The following is a 21,362-nucleotide window of genomic DNA, read 5'->3' on the forward strand; positions in this document are numbered from 1 at the left end:
AGAATGCTCTCTGAAATACATAAAAGCTATCATAGAACATTTTGACTCTGTTTCTCTGATAAATGCCCAGTAAAATAAGCTCCCATTAATTATATTTCTGATTTTTGTCTTACTCTAGAATATTTTTAGCTAAAAAAAGCCAATATCTACCTTTTCATAAGAAATTATATGTAAGAAGGCAAATCTTTTGCTACACCTGACCTAGTTATTGTCTCCTACTTTTTATATCTAATAAGCAAATCCACAGAGGCTTTCACTGAATATTTGCAGTGGTTATTATTGTTGCTAAGAGCTCAGGACAAAATTCTCATTTGTTTAGATAAAGAAACTATGAAAGAATAATTTTTCTTTCATCATGACTAAAAAGTAGGTGGAAACATTAAGAAAAATATTGACTTCATATACTTTGAGGTAACTGACTCAATTTAAGAAAAACATAAGAAACTTATACTAACGAAATAATTTATTTATAGTTAACCTAGCCACTAAGATCTACTACAAGAGTTTAAGCTGTAACAACACTAAAATATTGCAACAAGATGAAAGATTGACATAATCATATAGATATTTCATCTAAACACCAAATAATAAGAAACAGTAAGGTGATTGTGTGGAAGTTTCATTTTCCATCCAGATGTTTGGCACTCTGTTGAAATACCATTGGTTTGTATGTTTCTAGCGGACAAGAATGCTACCCAACCGTAAAATACATGTGCAAAAAGGAATGAAAAATACCCTTTAAAGATTAATCAAGTGCAGCAATGTTTGCTTCAAGATTCCAGACCCATCTCTCACTTTGCAATGCATTACTTTATGAAAATTTGAGTTAAGACCCTCTCATTTGTCACCACTTTTGCAGTCTTTCTATTAGGAGGGGTTGAGATCCTAATATGCATTAAATCTTATAATACAGTTCTGAAGAGTATGTGCCCAGAAACACTTCCTCTAATGGTGGTTTCAATCGGTACAGAACACAGTTACTGCAACAGAAAACCATGCAAGTAATTTAAATACCAGACATCATGATACACCAACCAATTAAGCTGTTAAAGCCAAAGAGACTTCTCACATCTTGAACTTTGAAGCAAAAACTCTCAACAAGTATACTGAGAGGGCAAGATTTTCTCTTTTCTTAGAATACACAGTTGAAATTAAACCCAAGTTTTTTACAGTCAAAGTATTTTTGTCTGAAATAACAACTTCAACTTTATTTCATTTCTCTGTAACCCTTATAGATTTCAAGTTTCTGACATATGACATCCTCCTCTTTGTAAGCAGCTATGTATTTTATACTTTTTTTATGTGTTTTCTCTTGGATAATACTGCTCACAATTGAGTTTTATGAACAAATGCTATTATAATAAAAAATAAATTTATTCATGATGCACTGACTTCTTTTGTTTATTAAGTCAAAGAATATAAAAAGTAATCACACATACTTAAAGAGATACAATAATTGCAATCAATAATCTCTGGCCAGTCCCTCAGTGAAAATTCACTCACTAAAAGCACAAGGTTCAAAATAAATCCAAGATTATTTATTCAATTATGTCATTGACTCTGAGATAGAAAGGAAAAAAAACACTCGCGTTAGAACTGATTCTAATTTAACTTGCATTAAATTTATTATCCCTTTAAAATAACAGTGAACAGTCATGCTAATATATCAAATGGAATTATTAATTCCCCAATTCTGCACATTCCCACAATCTGTATGTGGCCAAATCATAACTCAAAATTTAAAGAAAATTACCATAATATCCTTTATCATGACATCTAATTCTTTAAAGTTTCAAACAATAGAATGAATATCAACTAATAGTAACAGCAAACATCTTAAAATCAGGTGTTTAAAATTCTAACGATCACTATATGGGTTTTTTACTTATAGTATTCTTTTTCCGAACGAATACTTCAAGTTGGCATTCATCTACCCCCATCAATATGAAAAACATAACACAGAAGAAAAGAATAGCTTCCTACTTTGAGCCAAGGGCTCAAAATCATAGGCAAATTGTCCTAATATGCACCTTAGAAATCTAAACAGCAGATTCTGATTGAAACAATCACACTAATGCCCTAAATAATTCTGGGATAGGATGGTATGTCACTAAAATGGAATAAATACCACTTTGTAAACTTCAAAAACTTCATTCTTTTCTAACAAAAGAAAAATGTTCTTTATATTTGAAGCTGAGAGGCAGGTGGACTTGAGGTTCATCTGTGACTTTATTGCTAGTTTGATATTTTGAATTATTTCAGAGAGGAAATAAAATATTCCTCAAAAATATTTAGCAGCAGGCTTCCGGGAAGATGGCAGAAGAGTAAGACGCGGAGATCATCTTCCTCCCCACAGATACACCAGAAATACATCTACACGTGGAACAACTCCTACAGAACACCTACTGAACGCTGGCAGAAGACCTCAGACCTCCCAAAAGGCAAGAAACCCCCCACGTACCTGGGTAGGGCAAAAGAATAAACAGAGAGAAAAGGATAGGGACGGGACCTGCCCCAGTGGGCGGGAGCTGTGAAGGAGGAAAGGTTTCCATTCACTAGGAAGCCCCTTCACGGGCGGAGACTGCGGGGGGCGGAGGGGGAAAGCTTCGGAGCTGCAGCGGAGAGCGCAGCCACAGGGGTGCGGAGGGCAAAGCGGAGAGATTCCTGCACAGAAAATCAGGGCCGACCGGCACTCACCAGCCCGAGAGGCTTGTCTGCTCACCCGCCGGGGCGGGCAGGGCTGGGAGCTGAGGCCCGGGCTTCGGTCGGAGCGCCGGGAGAGGACTGGGGTTGGCGGCGGGAACACATCCTGCAGGGGGTTAGTGCGCCACGGCTAGCCGGGAGGGAGTCCGGGGAAAAGTCTGGACCTGCCGAAGAGGCAAGAGACTTTTTCTTACCTCTTTGTTTCCTGGTGCGCGAGAAGAGGGGATTAAGAGCGCTGCTTAAAGGAGCTCCAGAGACAGGCGCGAGCCGCGGCTAAAAGCACGGACCCCAGAGACGGGCATGAGACGCTAAGGCTGCTGCTGCCGCCACCAAGAAGCCTGTGTGCAAGCACAGGTCACTATCCACACCCCACTTCCGGGGAGACTGTGCAGCCCGCCACTGCCAGGGTCACTGGATCCAGGGTCAACTCCTCCGGGAGAACGCACGGCGCGCCTCAGGCTGGTGCAACGTCATGCCGGCCTCTGCCTCTGCAGGCTGCCCCGCACTCCGTGCCCCTCCCTCCCACCGGCCTGAGTGAGGCAGAGCTCCCGCATCAGCTGCTCCTTTAACCCCGTCCTGTGTGAGCGAAGAACAGACGCCCGCTGCCAACCTACACGCAGAGGCGGGGCCAAATCCAAAGCTGAGCCCCTGGGAGCTGTGAGAACAAAGAAGAGAAAGGGAAATCCCTCCCAGCAGCCTCAGAAGCAGCAGATTAAAGCTCCACAATCAACTTGATGTACCTGCATCTGTGGAATACATGAATAGACAACAAATCATCCCAAATTGAGGAGGTGGACTTTGGGAACAACGATATATATATTTTGTTCCCTTTTCCTCTTTTTGTGAGTGTGTATGTGTATGCTTCTGTGTGAGATTTTGTCTGTATAGCTTTGCTTCCACCATTTGTCCTAGGGTTCTATCCGTCCGTTTTTTTTGTTGTTGTTTTTTTAATTTTTTTTCTTTTTTTCCTCTTAATAATTAGTTTTTTATTTTAATAACTTTATTATATTTTATCTTACTTTATTTTATTTTACTTTATCTTGTTTCTATTTTTCCTTCCTTCCCTCCTTCCTTCCTTCCTCCCTCCTTTCTTTCCTTCTTTCTCTCTTTTACTTCTACTAATTCTTTCTTTCTACTTTTTCTTCCTTTTATTCTGAGCCGTGTGGATTCAAGGCTCTTGGTACAGCAGCCAGTAGTCTGTGCTGTGCCTCTGACGCGGGAGAGCCAACTTCAGGACACTGGTCCACAAGAGACCTCCCAGCTCCACGTAATATCAAACGGCGAAAATCTCCCAGAGATCTCCATCTCAACACCAGCATCCAGCTTCACTAAACGACCAGCAAGCTACAGTGCTGGACACCCTATGCCAAACAACTAGCAAGATAGGAACACAACCCCACCCATTAGCAGAGAGGCTGCCTAAAATCATAATAAGGCCCCAGACACCCCAAAACAAACCACCAGATGTGGACCTGCCCACCAGAAAGAAAAGATCTAACCTCATCCACCAGAACACAGGCACTAGTTCCCTCCACCAGGAAGCCTACACAACCCACTGAACCAACTTTAGCCACTGCGGACAGACACCAAAAACAACGGGAACTACGAACCTGCAGCCTGCAAAAAGGAGACCCCAAACACCGTAAGATAAGCAAAATGAGAAGACAGAAAAACACACAGCAGATGAAGGAGCAAGATAAAAACCCACCAGACCTAACAAATGAAGAGGAAATAGGCAGTCTACCTGAAAAAGAATTCAGAATAATAATAGTAAATATGATGCAAAATCTTGGAAATGGAATAGAGAAAATGCAAGAAACATTTAACAAGGACCTAGAAAAACTAAAGAGGAAACAAGCAAAGATGAACAACACAATAAATGAAATTAAAAATACTCTAGATGGGATCAATAGCAGAATAACTGAGGCAGAAGAACGGATAAGTGACCTGGAAGATAAAATAGTGGAAATAACTACTGCAGAGCAAAATAAAGAAAAAAGAATGAAAAGAACTGAGGACAGTCTCAGAGACCTCTGGGACAACATCAAATACACCAACATTCGAATTATAGGGGTTCCAGAAGAAGAAGAGAAAAAGAAAGGGACTGAGAAAATATTTGAAGAGATTATAGTTGAAAACTTCCCTAATATGGGAAAGGAAATAGTTAATCAAGTCCAGGAAGCACAGAGAGTCCCATACAGGATAAATCCAAGGAGAAATACACCAAGACACATATTAATCAAACTGTCAAAAATTAAATACAAAGAAAACATATTAAAAGCAGCAAGGGAAAAACAACAAATAACACACAAGGGAATTCCCATAAGGTTAACAGCTGATCTTTCAGCAGAAACTCTGCAAGCCAGAAGGGACTTGCAGGACATATTTAAAGTGATGAAGGAGAAAAACCTGCAACCGAGATTACTTTGCCCAGCAAGGATCTCATTCAGATTTCATGGAGAAATTAAAACCTTTACAGACAAGCAAAAGCTGAGAGAGTTCAGCACCACCAAACCAGCTTTACAACAACTGCTGAAGGAACTTCTCTAGGAAAGAAACACAAGAGAAGGAAAAGACCTACAATAATGAACCCCAAACAATTAAGAAAATGGGAATAGGAACATACATATCGATAATTACCTTAAATGTAAATGGACTAAATGCTCCCACCAAAAGGCACAGTTTGGCTGAATGGATACAAAAACAAGACCCATATATATGCTGTCTACAAGAGACCCACTTCAGACCTAGAGACACATACAGACTGAAAGTGAGGGGATGGAAAAAGGTATTGTATGCAAATGGAAACCAAAAGAAAGCTGGAGTAGCAATTCTCATATCAGACAAAATAGACTTTAAAATAAAGACTATTACAAGAGAAAAAGAAGGACACTACATAATGATCAAGGGATCAATCCAAGAAGAAGATATAACAATTGTAAATATTTATGCACCCAACGTAGGAGCACCTCAATACATAAGGCAAATACTAAGAGCCATAAAGGGGGAATCAACAGTAACACATTCATAGTAAGGAACTTTAACACTCCACTTTCACCAATGGACAGATCATCCAAAATGAAAATAAACAAGGAGACACAAGCTTTAAATGATACATTAAACAAGATGGACTTAATTGATATTTATAGGACATTCCATCCAAAAACAACAGAATACACATTTTTCTCAAGTGCTCATGGAACATTCTCCAGGATAGATCATATCTTGGGTCACAAATCAAGCCTTGGTAAATTTAAGAAAATTGAAATTGTATCAAGTATCTTTTCCGACCACAACGCTATGAGACTAGATATCAATTACAAGAAAAGATCTGTAAAAAATACAAACACATGGCGGCTAAACAATACACTACTTAATAACGAAGTGATCACTGAAGAAATCAAAGAGGAAATCAAAAAATACCTAGAAACAAATGACAATGGAGACACGATGACCCAAAATCTATGGGATGCAGCAAAAGCAGTTCTAAGAGGGAAGTTTATAGCAACTCATTCCTACCTTAAGAAGCAGGAAACATCTCTAATAAACAACCTAACCTTGCACCTAAAGCAATTAGAGAAAGAAGAACAAAAAAACCCCAAGGTTAGCAGAAGGAAAGAAATCATAAAAATCAGATCAGAAATAAATGAAAAAGAAATGAAGGACACGATAACAAAGATCAATAAAACTAAAAGCTGGTTCTTTGAGAAGATAAACAAAATTGATATACCGTTAGCCAGACTCATCAAGAAAAAACAGCAGAAGACTCAAATCAGTAGAATTAGAAATGAAAAAGGAAAAGTAACTACTGACACTGTAGAAATACAAAAGATTATGAGAGATTACTATAATCAACTCTATGCCAATAAAATGGACAACCTGGAAGAAATGGACAATTTCTTAGAAATGCACAACTGCCAAGACTGAATCAGGAAGAAATAGAAAATATGAACAGACCAATCACAAGCACTGAAATTGAGACTGTGATCAAAAATCTTCCAACCAACAAAAGCCCAGGACCAGATGGCTTCACAGGCAAATTCTATCAAACATTTAGAGAAGAGCTAACACCTATCCTTCTCAAACTCTTCCAAAATATAGCAGAGGGAGGAACACTCCCAAACTCATTCTACGAGGCCACCATCACCCTGATACCAAAACCAGCCAAGGATGTCACAAAGAAAGAAAACTACAGGCCAATATCACTGATGAACATAGATGCAAAAATCCTCAACAAAATACTAGCAAACAGAATCCAACAGCACATTAAACGGATCATACACCGTGATCAAGTGGGGTTTATTCCAGCAATGCAAGGATTCTTCAATATACGCAAATCAATCAATATGATACACCATATTAACAAATTGAAGGAGAAAAACCATGTGATCATCTCAATGGATGCAGAGAAAGCTTTTAACAAAATTCAACACCCATTTATGATAAAAACCCTGCTGAATGTAGGCATAGAGGGGACTTTCCTCAACATAATAAAGGCCATATATGACAAACCCACAGCCAACATCGTCCTCAATGGTTAAAAAGTGAAAGCATTTCCACTAAGGTCAGGAACAAGGCAAGGTTGTCCACTCTCCCCATTCTTATTCAACATAGTTTTGGAAGTTTTATCCATAGCAATCAGAGAAGAAAAGGAAATAAAAGGAATCCAAATCGGAAAAGAAGAAGTAAAGCTGTCATTATTTGCAGATGACATGATACTATGCATAGAGAATCCTAAAGATGCTAACAAAAATCTACTAGAGCTAATCAATGAATTTGGTAAAGTAGCAGGATACAAAATTAATGCACAGAAATCTCTGGCATTCCTATACACTGATGAAAAATCTGAAAATGAAATCAAGAAAACACTCCCATTTACCATTGCAAGAAAAAGAGTAAAATATCTAGGAATAAACCTACCTAAGGAGACAAAAGACCTGTATGCAGAAAATTATAAGACACTGATGAAAGAAATTAAAGATGATACAAATAGATGGAGAGATATACCATGTTCTTGGATTGGAAGAATCAACATTGTGAAAATGACTCTACTACCCAAAGCAATCTACAGATTCAATGCAATCCCTATCAAACTACCACTGGCATTTTTCACAGAACTAGAACAAAAACTTCCACAATTTGTATAGAAACACAAGAGACCCCGAATAGCCAAAGCATTCTTGAGAACGAAAAACGGAGCTGGAGGAATCAGGCTCCCTGACTTCAGACTATGCTACATAGCTACAGTAATCAAGACAGTATGGTACTGTCACAAAAACAGAAATATAGATCAATGGAACAGGATAGAAAGCCCTGAGATAAACCCACACACATATGGTCACCTTATCTTTGATAAAGGAGGCAGGAATGTACAGTGGAGAAAGGGCAGCCTCTTCAATAAGTGGTGCTGGGAAAACTGGACAGGTACATGTAAAAGTATGAGATTAGATCACTCCCTAACACCATACACAAAAATAAGCTCAAAATGGATTAAACACCTAAATGTAAGGCCAGAAACTATCAAACTCTTAGAGGAAAACATAGGCAGAACACTCTATGACATAAATCACACAGCAAGATCCTTTTTGACCCACCTCCTAGAGAAATGGAAATAAAAACAAAAATAAACAAATGGGACGTAATGAAACTTCAAAGCTTTTGCACAGCAAAGGAAACCATAAACAAGACCAAAAGACAACCCTCAGAATGGGAGAAAATATTTGCAAATGAAGCAACTGACAAAGGATTAATCTCCAAAATTTAGAAGCAGCTCATGCAGCTCAATAACAAAAAACCAAACAACCCAATCCAAAAATGGGCAGAAGACCTAAATAGACATTTCTCCAAAGAAGATATACAGATTGCCAACAAACACATGAGAGAATGCTCAACATCATCATTAATCATCATTAATCATCATTAATCATTAGAGAAATGCAAATCAATGAGATATCATCTCACACCAGTCAGAATGGCCATCATCAAAAAATCTAGAAACAATAAATGCTGGATAGGGTGTGGAGAAGAGGGAACCCTCTTGCACTGCTGGTGGGAATGTAAATTGATACAGCCACTGTGGAGAACAGTATGGAGGTTCGTTAAAAAACTACAAATAGAACTACCATATGACACAGCAATCCCACTACTGGGCATATACCCTGAGAAAACTATAATTCAAAAAGAGTCATGTACCACAATGTTCATTGCAGCTCTATTTACAATCGCCTGGAGATGGAAACAACCTAAGCGTCCATCATCGGATGAATGGATAAAGAAGATGTGGCACATATATACAATGGAATATTACTCAGCCATATAAAGAAACGAAATTGAGCTATTTGTAATGAGGTGGATAGACCTAGAGTCTGTCATACAGAGTGAAGTAAGTCAGAAAGAGAAAGACAAATACCGTATGCTAACACATATATATGGAATTTAAGGGGAAAAAATGTCATAAAGAACCTAGGGGTAAGACAGGAATAAAGACACAGACCTACTAGAGAATGGACTTGAGGATATGGGGAGGGGGAAGGGTAAGCTGTGACAAAGCGAGAGAGAGGCATGGACATATATACACTACCAAACGTAAGGTAGCTAGTGGGAAGCAGTCGCATAGCACAGGGAGATCAGCTCAGTGTTTTGTCACCACCTAGAGGGGTGGGATAGGGAGGGTGGGAGGGAGACGCATGAGGGAAGAGATACGGGAACATATGTATATGTATAACTGATTCACTTTGTTATAAAGCAGTAACTAACACACCATTGTAAAGCAATTATACTCCAATAAAGATGTAAAATATATATATATATATTTAACAGGATTTTAGTTTTAACTGAAAAATTATACAATTACCTTAAAAGAAAATTGTATATATAGTGATATTTAGATTTTGAGTGGTTTAAGGAAATATTAATAAAGGAAAGAATATAGTTATTAGATAATTTAAGTAGAAATGTCCCTACTTGACACCAGAACAGTGTTCTAAGAAGACTGTAGAACTTGACTCCAGAGCTTTGTGATTTTTGTCTTCATATGTGTAACTTCACACCCTGAGTTTATTAAGTAATATTTTATTAATTAAAGAGAAGTCAATATGGTATTCTAAATCTGAGGTCAATATAAAATGAACTAAAAAGCATTAAAAGTGTTCAAACATTTATCTTTATTTTCTATGTCTTGATTTCATTCACTAATAATAAATTATCCTAAAGAAAATGTATTCTCCTGTCCTGTGCAGTGAGGTATGCCAAATCATTCTATTTAAAACATGATACATTTCATTAATATGCTTCTTGGCAAATTGCCTGGAGAGGAGAAACAAGTTTTAATTTTTAAATACTCTAGACAGCTTATTATAGCCTAGGCTGAAATACAAAACAAATGCAGGGAGATCAAGTACTCCTGAAATTCAGCATGCACTTTTACATGGTCCTTACTGATTCCAAGAGATTTATTTGATTAAACACATAAGCAGAAATAACACTGCTCTTCGTAACTGGCTATTTGGGTAAATTTATGTTTTTAAAATAAGTTAGAAGTCTACACTAAATTCAATTTCCTATTGAATTTTATTTAGTATCTGCAATATACCACATATTTGTTTGACAAAATTCTTCCTGCTTTGAGGTGGAGAAGTTTTCGCCATTGAAAACCATGAACTTATGTGGATGAGTAAGTCTAATGGAGAAAGCAGTAATACTAAAATAATTTGTGGGTTTTTTCCTCCTACTTCTGCACTCTCATAACACCATGCTTTTTTATACTCTCCTTTCTTTCACACATGCACGTAAAGAAACATGCAAAATGGGGGAAAAAAGGATCATACTGATGAGGGCTTACACTTCTTGGTTTGAAGAATGCAGCAGAATACCACACACTCAAAGCAAATAGATAAAATTCATAAGAAAATTAGAAATGTTAAGCCTAGACTCATGTTTACCATTAAATTTTTTCAACATATGCAAACAACAATTTGAACATTTAAGTGCTTGATTTTCAGATTTGATTATCTACAATGCCAAAATACCTCAAATGATTACAGGTTTCCCATTTCAACTAATTCTGTTAAGTACCACTAAATATTTTGTAAAATACTTTTTGGGTCCCTAAGTGGGTTACATTTATATTATTCTTCTACAATGAGTAATAATGGATAATTATTATCTGTTTATTGCCCAAGAGGAGAATTAGGTCCCAGAAATAAAATCTTGGTTAAATTTTGCTGTACACTACTTCAAGTACAAATTACCCACAACAGATTAAGACTTGGCTTTGTGTATAAGAAAATTTCCTGCTTGAAATTTTGGGAAGACACAACATATGGAAAAAAATGGAGCTCTTAAAGTAACTTGGTAAAATAATTTAGAAAATGAAATGGTGTAAAATGCTGTAACCACAGTATATAAGTAAGGTTTCCTCCAATAACCATTAAAGATACAGTTATAATCGGACTTTCTTTAGCACTCTTATTTTATTCTGTTATAACATTACAAAAATGGCTTTCTGCACTAAAACTGGGCACACCTTGCTCATATCTATTCACTCACACCTTGCTCCTTGTTCAAAAAAGTCTAAGGAAAACATGCACACATGCTAATTTATTTGAAGTTGAAATGCACATGCATTTCATTTCTCAGAAACTTAGTGGAAATAGTTCCTCAGTGTGCAATGAAGACAGTAATAAAATATGAGTAAGTGGAAAATTGTACTTGTTCACAATCCACTAACTATTTTACACCTCTATAGAATTATAAACATTTAAGATATGTTCTAACAAGCAAATAGTCCAATAAAATATATGTTTTGGTATCAAAAGGTGTTCCATTAATTTTTATTATTTCTCTTCTCCCTTTTTTGTATAACATGCACAAAACGGAGAAAGAAATGCGGGGGCAGAAACTATGTTCCCACGTTGTTATATACGAAATTTATTTCTGTAAAAGTATTCACATGGGTGACCAGAATTTAAGCTATTATCCTCACCCCAGAATGAGAAAGGTAAGCTCAGAGAACTATTCTTTTTTGTCCTTTATTGTCAGGGAAGCTCTACATTCCAGGGAGGAAAATTTGCATGCTTATTTCTTCTTCCGGTGAATTATCTGATTTCCAGTTTCCTGACAGTATTGACTATAGATAAATTATACAAATTTAAAGTTAGATAGATGAGAGTTCAACACCAAGTTCTTCCATCCTTCACTTATCTGCTTACTAATCCTCAGTTCCTTCACCCATAGAATGGGAACCAGAATCATGCCTTCCTTATGAGCTGACATGAGGCATTCCTGCAAAGGATATACTACAAGGTCTGCCACATAGTAAATGTTTAATAAATTTTATTATTATTTTACTACATGCGGAAAGATGACTTTAAAACATGATGATAGAAACTATATTTCCTGAACATGTACTGTTATGCCAGGCACCATGTGAGTACTTTACATGCATTATCTAACTTGACCCTTACAACGTTGTTAACCCATTTTACAGACAAAACAATTAAGGGGGGACATTCTCTAGTCCCAAGCATTTCAAAGATACTATATTTTTTTTTAATCTCTTTTGAACTACTCTAGGCTTAAAGAGGAGATTCAGAGAAAAAGACATAGCCTATATCTACGTTAAAAATAATAATTTGGTGAGAAATTTCCCTCCATTATGGCAGATATTACCACATTAGACATAGCTTTTTTCCTAATACTTCCATGAATTACAATACTACTAGATGAAATTATATAAATCAATTCATTGATTGTGTTTTTTAAAGATCTATTTCACCCTACATTTTTAAACAGATTTGGAATCTGGCATTTTTGTTCCATTTCTGGCTAATAATCGGTTTGATCTGTTTCTGTTGTATGATTTCATAGATGATAAATTTGAAGCTTATGTCCTCTAACTTCATTCCTTAATAATAATAACAATAAAAAATTTAAATGTCCAGAAATAAATAGAAATATTTCACAATATATGTACAATAACTATAAATAAGCTAAGTATACATAGATCTGATGAAGGCCAAAGTTAAAACTCTAATTTTAATATGAACCAAATCTCACGTGTGTGAGTATATGTATGTGTGTATAAGGCATGAAGTTTTGTTTGACTTGGAAAATATATGATAAAAGTAAACATTAAATATTTACTTCATCATGCTATATATAGTATGATCATATATCATAGAATATATACTAATATAGTAGCTCTCAGGTTTCTATTCCAAAGAATGGAAATATTTGAAAAAATTGCGCGATTCACAGAACTCCTTGAAAATGAGAAATCATAAAAGTTTAGTGAGTGAATTAAAATTAGAACCCAGTTGTAGAATGCAACAGTCAGATTCACAAAAATGTCTGTACAGATAATCCTCAAACTGCTTAATTCATGAAGAGAGCTCTAAGTATTGAGCATGTCTCCAAAGAGCAGGGCTCAACATTAAGAGACAGTCTGATTTTCAGCATTAATATAAATAGTAACCAGAAAGAAGATTCTAAAATGCAGTCAAAAGTTTGATAATATTGATAACATTATGTAATCAGATATGTGGCTATTGTTAAAATTCTTTTTTTAAAAAAAAGGAAAATGGAAATTTGTGGTGCCATTATTACTCCATTAGTATCATTACAGAAAAACATTTTTAACAAAAATTTTTAATGTTTTTTAATAAAATAAAAATTTTCTAAGATATTTTATAAATAAATATTTTTTCATTCTTTAAAAACAAATCAGATATCAGAGTATATGTCAATGTTATTCTCTTAAACTTTAAATTATTGTATCCTTATAGTTAAGATGTATGTATGTCCTTTTAGTTTCTCATATATATAGCATATGTGAAACTAAATACATATGCAATGTATTGTGTATGTATTCATATATACAGTCTAATATAGTATATATTTATATATATAGTGAATATATACTGTATAATATGTATTCCATATATCTGAAACTAAAGGGACATAGGCACATCTTAACTATAAGGTCCTGGTAATTTAGAGCTTGAAAAAATAATATTGTTATGTAATCTGATATGCATGTATCTTGTAGTTTTTCATATATACCTATTTCTACCATCACATTATTAACAAGGAGAATGGTTCTGCATTGACCAAGGATTCTCACCCAGAAACCCATGGTTCTTTAGGTTTTAATGGATGAGACTTGAAAGATTTATAAAACACCCAGAGTCAATATAAAATTTGTGTGCGATATTTTACACCTCTCTGATGAGTGGCTTTCCAACTTTCCTAAAGGTTAAGAACAACTATCAGAGTTAGAAGAAAGTCAATAGAGAAAGAAAGAAATTGAGAGATGATGGAATAGTGGGTGCATGCACCATGGTATGGTGTCTGGTTTTTAAATCCTACCTCTCCCACATGGCTGTGGAATCCTCTTTAGGTTTCTTTATTTTTTGTTTAATTTTAATAACAATTGATGTTTATTAAAATGGAAAATGTTTTGTTAATTATTTGGATTCCAAATCTTGCAATATTGCAAATAAGGACTCATTAATGTAATATTAAATATTGACAATATATTAATAAATTATAACTTATTCTTCAAATTACAGGTGACATGAAAACATTAGGGATTCATGTTTTGTTTAAGTCTTTCCTTCCATGTAATTGTTAGGTGAGTAATAGTGGATGAACTAGGACTACTACTAATGTTTGACAAATGCTACTAATGTTACACTGTATAAGTGCGACATATTACCTTGTGTAGTTTTTGAAAGACCATCGTAAATATTTTAAATGTTCCTTTTTTAAAAATTTTAATCCAAAATTATTCAGAGATGACTGTGATACTATGCAGAGTAAACTTCCCAAGTAGATTTTATATACACTTGTCAGGTGCTATTGCAAAAAAAGGATGGTTGAACTCATTAAATGGTTGGACTCAGCAGAATTATGTATATCTCATCACAGCTACACAGAATGACCCAAATATCCAGGGATTTAGCAATGTATACAAAGATGGTCATGACAATTTCTGAGTCATAATTTTACAGTTTAGGGCATAAGATACCTATTTTATATTCAGATCATATTCAGATGATATCTATTTCACTATGCATAATACAAATGTCATCATACATTTTAATCACATACTGAGAAGTTACAGATATAAACTATTTCTATAAATTATGATTAATCATAAAACGATTTGCTCCACCTTTTGAATTTTCTATTAGTTTATTCAAACAAAGGAGATATATACAGGCACTAGTTATGAATAAAATTCACCAGGAAAATATGACTTGTATTTCAGATATTTGGAGTTTGAATATTATACTCATTGAATCACTGAGTCAATAAAGAAATTTATTTCATGCTCCCGAATAAAACAAATTTAAGATAAATGTGCTAGGTTGGCTCTAGGAACAACTTCAATATTGAAGCAATATTGACTTATACGCATATAGCGATACACATATATTGCTTTTTGAATCACTTTCAATGTGAGTAATACATATATTTTTAATGTCATTTAAAGTCTTGTTCAGTGAAAAATGGTAACTCTGTTTGACTTGCCTTTTCTGAGTCAATCATGAAACTGTTTAATGAATTAGCTGAGATATAGTAAGAAAGAAAACGTTGTTTAGTTTTGCTTTACTCAGTAGAGATACGAGAGTAAGTTCTTTTCAGGTAGTGAGTTGAATGGCCAAAATCACAGTGCCATTTCCTACTTCACATTGTGTCCAGTAAGTAATACAGATTTGGTCACCATGTTCTTAGCATTTTTTTTCAGGGATGTCACACGCACCGCGGAGGAGCTGAGTAGGTAGGTGCTTGATCTCTCTCAATAGGACTTCCTTCCACAACAGAGCTGGCTATTGAAGTGCCTCCTGAAGCTTTCACTGAGCAGATAAAGAGTAAATGGATTGACACAAGAACTGCAAAAGCTCAGAACCCGGGCCACTAAGGTGACAATCATGTGGCCTAGAGATGGGTCAATCTCATTATAGTTGAAAGACCTATACATGTAAAGGATGTGATTTGGAAACCAGCAGAAGACAAAGCAACACACAAAGAGATCAGCACAATTTTGGCCAGGCGTTTCCGTGTTTCCATCTGCAAATATAAGGAAATAGTCCCACCGATTAAAATGAAAACAGAGGCAGCCACATTCTAAAACACATCATGGTACAAAAGATGTAAAACTTAGCATGCAAATGCACCCAAAAGCACAAAAAGGATTTTCCTAGTCAAAGTAATGATTTTAACAATTTGATGAAGCCTATTTTGGTCACTATACTAATTTCACTTTAAAATATTTGACAGTTTATAAATGGGTATGTCTTCATGTTAAAACTGTGATCTTGAAAAATTTCTTATTTTTAACTCTTTTTCCTTTGCTTAACGTCTTACTGTGATCACTATAAATATAAATCATTTGTTTGTATTAAATCCATTGAATTAATAAACCACAGAATATATTCAAGCTTAGAAAATTTTTAAATCAGACTATTTTAAATAAGAAATACTGATCTATTGAAAAAGGGCATGACTTTTTTAAAACCCTTATCCACAAAAAAAAAACAACCTTGAGATTTAATTTAAACTTCTGACTCTCATAAATCAAAATAACCTGACATAATTGTCATTTCTATAAACATTACTATGTTCGGCTGCCTAACCTTAAAATAAAAATAAAAACATTTTCTATCTTTTCATGAAATTCACCTCCTATGTTTACTGTTTTATAAGAAGGTCTTCAGGAATGTGATAAATAGACAAAATTCAAATATGGGACATTAATCGTTTTAAATCTAAAAATCATTTTCTAACATCTAGAGTCCAAAGTTTAGCTCACATTTGTCTAATTTGTTTGAATATTTAAATAAGGCAACATGAAAGTGAAAACATAATTTACTAAGATATTTATAGTAGATAACATATTTTCTGAGCTAAAACTATTGGTAGTTAACTAGAATATACCAGAGAAGTCTGGAAAGGTTTAGGACTGAAACAGATCTGACACTGGGGAGTAAGTAGTAGTGAATGGTGACAGTAAACAAAGGTGCAAGTGAAAAGGAATCTAGTTCAAGAAGCAGAATGTGGTACTCCAGATGTATCCCAGTGGCATAAATTAGGCAACTTGGCCTTATAAATGAGGTGGATGTGAAATTTACATTACTAAGCACAGTCCTCCCTAGTAGGTGGAGCATAGGTGCAAGAATTTCACAGCAGTCTATACTTGGAGATTCAAATGTATAGGTAGGCTGTTAGCATTGAGATTACTTCTTGGAAGATGTCAAGCCCAGTTACCCAGCCAGAGTTTATAAATCCCAATAGGGAAATTCACATACACACACACACACAAAAGTCAGAACTAAGGCCACTGAAAAACAAAAATGTGGAGGTGGGGAAGGTCAGAGGAACTCAACTTTAGAAATCAAAGCAAAAACTCAGACACCCAAACTGAGATACAAATTGGATTACAGGGCTCTGAATAAAAGGATTGTACATAAAGGGAAAAGTACAGTGAGCCTGTGACCCAGACGTTTTTGCTTCAATGATGCCAGGTATTGAGGTAATAAATATATTACTTTTTCTAATAATTACTTTAATGACTTGTATTTTTTAAGCCTTTAAAGCAGATGTGGATCACTGATGTTTATGGACATCAATAAACAGAGGTCACCATCTGCACAGAAAAACCTTAACCAGACTTAGTGCCCAAAGCCCCAGCCTGTGCCTCCATCTACAGCCCATCAAATTTTAATCATCTGTGATTCAACTTGTTTTCATTCAAACGGGGGGGCGGGCATCCATGACCTCCCCATACCTATAGAACCCTTTGGCAGAAGTTCCTCACTAGGAATGCACAAATGTACAGCTTGAAACTGTCCCATAACTGCAGTATTTCCATCTTTTTCTAGATTAACGCAACTGGTTTTACCTTACATTAGTACTATGTATTCTTTAGAGAAGAAAAAGTACATAAGGTGCAGGTCGTAGTTTTAAAATTAGTATATAATATTTATTTATCGGAAAAGCTATAAAGTTGAATTAGACCAAGTCCTACTTCAGCACCAGCCCACCTTCTGATCACTCTCACTATTGCTCTGCTGCCGTCTGTTCCCAGTCTCTCATTTTGACATCTTAGCCAAACCTCATCCCCAGACCCCAGCAGTGTCCTACAGTCCTTTCCTGATGCGTCCTTCCCCCAGACTTTCTGTCATCTTTAGTGAGCTAATGGGAGAATAAAAAATAATTGAATAAATATATACTTACAATGTGAAATTCTTTTCTGGTTTGTTATGTGTTTCTTTGCATAAACATTTGCACATAAAGAAAAGCCACCAGAGACATTAATTTCAAATGAGCCTAGGCCCAGATGTCAGATAAGCTGGACCTCAGTGGGCTTTTAGAGCTAACACATGGCCACATATTAGAGAACGCCCAACATCCCTTCCAGTTCAGGCTAGTGCATGTTCCAGTGCCCTTCTGACTGTTCTAATCATTCCTGATATTGAAAGCCCATGAAAGAGAACTCAAAATAGCACCTACTGCTTCTGCCCAGCTTGCTCCCAACATACACACCTACCAAGCTTACCTGGTTTTTGGTAATGTTCATTGTATTCTCCCAGAAGATTATGTGCACTTTTAATTAAGTCCTTGCAATATGATAATAATAAATACTAATAATAGCAAGTAGTATAAGGAAGTAGACCAAGAAGAGGAGCACTGAATGAATCTTTGGATGTAATTCATCAGTCTGAGGATAGGGTATACACGCCGTGAAGCTGACGTTATCCAAGCCACCGATGTGCGCCACTTGGGAAAACACGGCTCCTGGAACAGCCAACAGCACCGAGACCACCCAGATACCCACGGCCTTCACACAGGTCCACAGCACTGCCCCTGATGTCTGGATATCCATGGGGTTTACAGTGGCTCTGTACCTGGACAGATAATACATTTCAAATTACTCTCTTAAGAAAGAAAAATTAAAAAGAGAAAGGAAAAGAGAGAGAGAGATCTTACTAAAAGAGAGGTGCCAACACCCCATTATTCCCAGGCTGTTATGTACTGTGTGCAATAACTAAGATCCTTGGTGTCTCTCTGTCTACAAGTCATTCCACTGCTTATTAGCACAGAAGACATGAAGAGAAAAACAAATATTTTAAATTGTCATTTCCCAAATTGCAGTAGATTGCTTACCTCCTTCACAAGTATTTTCTAAATCTACACATACTACAAGTATCATTGTATATTGAATATTTTTATTTAAATACTTTTATTTCCAAAAAATCTATTACTACTGAAATTGATATAATATACAATAACCATAAAATACAAAATGTTCACAAAATAGTATTATTAAAATTTACCTGGATACTCTTCTAGAGCTTCTGAGGCTGGGTCTCCTACTTTTTTTTCTTAAGGACATTAAGAAATCTTAGAGACTAATCCAGACTGGGATTTTCTCCCTAATTCAGTCAGAAGGACGAAAAGAACTGAAAATGGAATAACATTCTGTCTTTACAGTTCAAATTTCTTTAATGTCAAGACCTCACGCAGTCTCCTCTCCTCCCACCTAACACCATCGTAGTGGTAAATGAACCACACTCCAGGACGCAATGGCTTAAACAATCCAAGCCTCTATACCTCACTCAATTACACATGACTATTAAGCAAGGTAATAAAAATACAAACCGAGCAAAATTGTATATAAACCTCACATTACTTATATCTGTCTTTAAAAGTATTTCAGGTTACAGTATACCTAGGAGGTTAACAAGATACAGCAGAAAGCGATTTTAGTCAGACAAGTCTGCACTGTTATCTCATCTCTGATATCCTTTGGAAAATCACTTAAGATCTTTTTCTTCATCTGTAAGGTGGGGATAAAAACACCACCCTCAAAGTTTTGTGATTAGAAAAACTGTATAGAACACCTATTACAATGCCTGGCACCTAGCAGATATTAACCATGCCATGACCCTGTACCTTCTCCTTATTTACATTTGAATTAGTCTGATATTCTAAAAATTCATAATATTTCAAGCTACATAACAAGCAGATAAAGTCTCCTTCTGAGGTTCTCTAAAGATGCGTCTCATTGCCCACGGGACAGAAGCAGCCCCCAGCCTCAATACCTTTCCGAGGGGAGCCTCTAATGCAATTTTAATTATTTTTAAAATAATGATTTTCTTATATTTTTTTCAAGCATCACATCAGTCAATTTTAACTCCTTTTACTCTAATTCCCAGATACAGTCTCTCTCCTTCTCCTCTCCTCCTCTCAGCCCTTCCTTTCTCCCTCCTCTCCCCAGGTACACTCCCTGCCCCTCTCCACTGCTTTTCTAGGCCACCCACAGTTACCTATGCCCTTACCTGTGGGCGCTGAGGGCAGTGACAGTGAACACGTACATCCCCACGGAGGTGAGCTGGATCACCCGGATGAGTTTGCAGCCCACCTTCCCGAACACCCACTCGTCAAAGAAGTAGCGGGATTTGTTACCGTATGCTAACACATATATATGGAATCTAAGAAAAAAAAAAAAAGGTCATGAAGAACCTAGGGGTAAGACAGGAATAAAGACAGAGCTACTAGAGAATGGACTTGAGGATATGGGGAGGGGGAAGGGTAAGCTGTGACAAAGCGAGAGAGTGGCATGGACATATATACACTACCAAACGTAAGGTAGATAGCTAGTGGGAAGCAGCCGCATAGCACAGGGAGATCAGCTCGGTGCTTTGTGACCACCTAGAGGGGTGGGATACGGCGGGTGGGAGGGAGGGAGACGCAAGAGGGAAGGGATATGGGGACATAATGTATATGTATAACTGATTCACTTTATTACAAGGCGGAAACTAACACACCATTGTAAAGCAACTATACTCCAATAACGATGTTAAAAAAAAAAAAAGAGAGAGAGAAGTAGCAGGAAGCATCCACAGGGACGCAGGTGATCAGCAGCAGCATGTCCCCAACGGCCAGGTTAGAGATGAAGATGCTGGGGACGCTCCTCATGGCGCTGTTGGTGATGAAGATCTTCACCAGCATGATGTTGCCCAGCAAGCCCACTGTGATGATGAGCAGGTAGAGGGACGGGATCACACAGCGGATCACGAACTTCGCAGTGGTCCCGTCCGGGGCGGGTAGGAAATCCCTTTCCGAGACCTCTGGAACGAAACTGTTCTGATTCACGCCCGCGGTCCGGGAGAGGTTGGAAAGAGACTCGGGGGGGGGCATGGCCTCTTTCCCAGGAGAGTCCGCTGGAGTTTTCCTGCACCTAGGTGCCTTGAAAAGTGCAACGCACTCTTGGGCTTAATGGATTTCCCTCTTGCCAAGTTTACCTCCCGCGGGGATCGCGTCACACCGCCTTGTCTGGAGGAGGACCGGGCCGGGTGAGAAGACTGGCCACAGGCTCCAACCTTTCACTTTTAGAAGGGGCACGCACATTGGCTCCTGCTGGCTAGAAGTTGAGTCTTTGTTCCAGTCCTCAATGGTTTGTTCTCGCTTATAGATAGCGGAGAACAGCCTTTTTGTGAACAAAGATTTATCCCTCTGGAATTAATTAAAATACCTGCCAGGGCTTCCCTGGTGGCGCAGTGGTTCAGAGTCTGCCTGCCGATGCAGGGAACACGGGTTCGTGCCCCGGTCCGGGAAGATCCCACATGCCGCGGAGCGGCTGGGCCCGTGAG

General features: G+C 36.9%; 1 protein-coding gene across 1 annotated transcript; it reads right to left on the bottom strand.

Annotated features, from left to right (window-relative positions):
- Window positions 1-15,505: 15,505 nt before the first annotated feature.
- Window positions 15,506-20,910, bottom strand: NMBR (neuromedin B receptor). Its single transcript, XM_029223542.1, is given in 5 exon segments — window positions 15,506-15,736; window positions 15,739-15,834; window positions 18,314-18,614; window positions 20,049-20,168; window positions 20,606-20,910. Coding segments are annotated over 5 exon segments (1,053 nt in total).
- Between the last annotated feature and the right edge of the window lie 452 nt (window positions 20,911-21,362).

The sequence above is a fragment of the Monodon monoceros genome, unplaced genomic scaffold, assembly GCF_005190385.1.
Source record: "Monodon monoceros isolate NGI ecotype Baffin Bay Population unplaced genomic scaffold, NGI_Narwhal_1 Super_Scaffold_15, whole genome shotgun sequence".
In the NCBI taxonomy this organism is placed as follows: domain Eukaryota; kingdom Metazoa; phylum Chordata; class Mammalia; order Artiodactyla; family Monodontidae; genus Monodon; species Monodon monoceros.